Below are 951 nucleotides of genomic sequence, written 5' to 3' on the forward strand. Positions count from 1 at the left end.
TTCCAAAATAATTTTGTTTCATAGTTGCATATGTCCAATTCAGAAACGTTTGGCACTGTTCTCCAATGCTTTTATTTCGAAATGCTTCTTCAGACATATGACACCTTTAATACATATTTCAGGGCCTATTAATACACTATACATGCGGCATATGTGGACTGAATAATCGCCTCCTGCATCATGACATCATTAGCTGGCAGTTCTCGCGCTCTGATTGAACCGCTGCAAATACGACCCAGTCTCGTGCACGAGCATTCGACTTCACGGGCCGACTCCGTTTTCCTGTCACCTTACCTTGGCCACGGACATCAAGTAGTAGCAGACATAGGCGGCACTGAACCCGAGCACTACAGAGAGTCCCACTCCAGAGCCGAATAGCCCGATTTTAACTTGATTTTTGAGGTAAAGTGAAAGGTCACTCGTAAAGAAATTCAAATTGAATTCCGGTGAGATCATTGCCGAGTCCCTGTTAACCCCACGGATCCGACTGCTGAGACGCTGGCGGCGCAGTGCTGGAGGAAGCGCGTCCAAATGTAAAGTGAACAGAGACAGGACTTTCAGTATGGGGAGATGGGTGACGCTGTGTCTGTGTGGAGCAGGCGAAGCGAAGACTGCAGAGGCACAAGACAATGCTGCTAATGCAAATGCAATTCAACCCGCCCTTTGAATGGGAACATAGCAAGCCAAAGTGGGCGGAGCATAATGGTTCGGTATTTCATTTTAGTGTATATGGTGGATTGCATAAATACTGTTCAAATCACATTAAGGCGGTACACTACACTAGCACATGGACTCTCTTCTTTTAACTCGTTTAGTTGTTTTTTTACTAGTTAATAAAGGTTTTATTACTGCTTCCTCTCTGCTGCGGTGAAATGTACTGTCACGTTGCACATGTTACTTTACTCAACGCCAACGACAACGAACCAATCAAAATCGTTTGAGGTTGCAAGA

The 951-nt window shown here is 45.0% G+C and overlaps 1 protein-coding gene across 1 annotated transcript in view; it reads right to left on the minus strand.

Annotated features, from left to right (window-relative positions):
- Positions 1 to 707, minus strand: part of LOC127441632 (phospholipase ABHD3-like) — a 28,695-nt gene extending 27,988 nt beyond the window's left edge. Inside the window, exon 1 of the mRNA XM_051699249.1 lies at positions 295 to 707. Coding sequence (XP_051555209.1) covers positions 295 to 456 — 162 coding nt within the window. The 5' untranslated portion in view covers positions 457 to 707. The remainder of the gene's footprint in view (positions 1 to 294) is intronic.
- Positions 708 to 951: the final 244 nt, after the last annotated feature.

Source organism: Myxocyprinus asiaticus, chromosome 5, assembly GCF_019703515.2.
Source record: "Myxocyprinus asiaticus isolate MX2 ecotype Aquarium Trade chromosome 5, UBuf_Myxa_2, whole genome shotgun sequence".
Taxonomy (NCBI): domain Eukaryota; kingdom Metazoa; phylum Chordata; class Actinopteri; order Cypriniformes; family Catostomidae; genus Myxocyprinus; species Myxocyprinus asiaticus.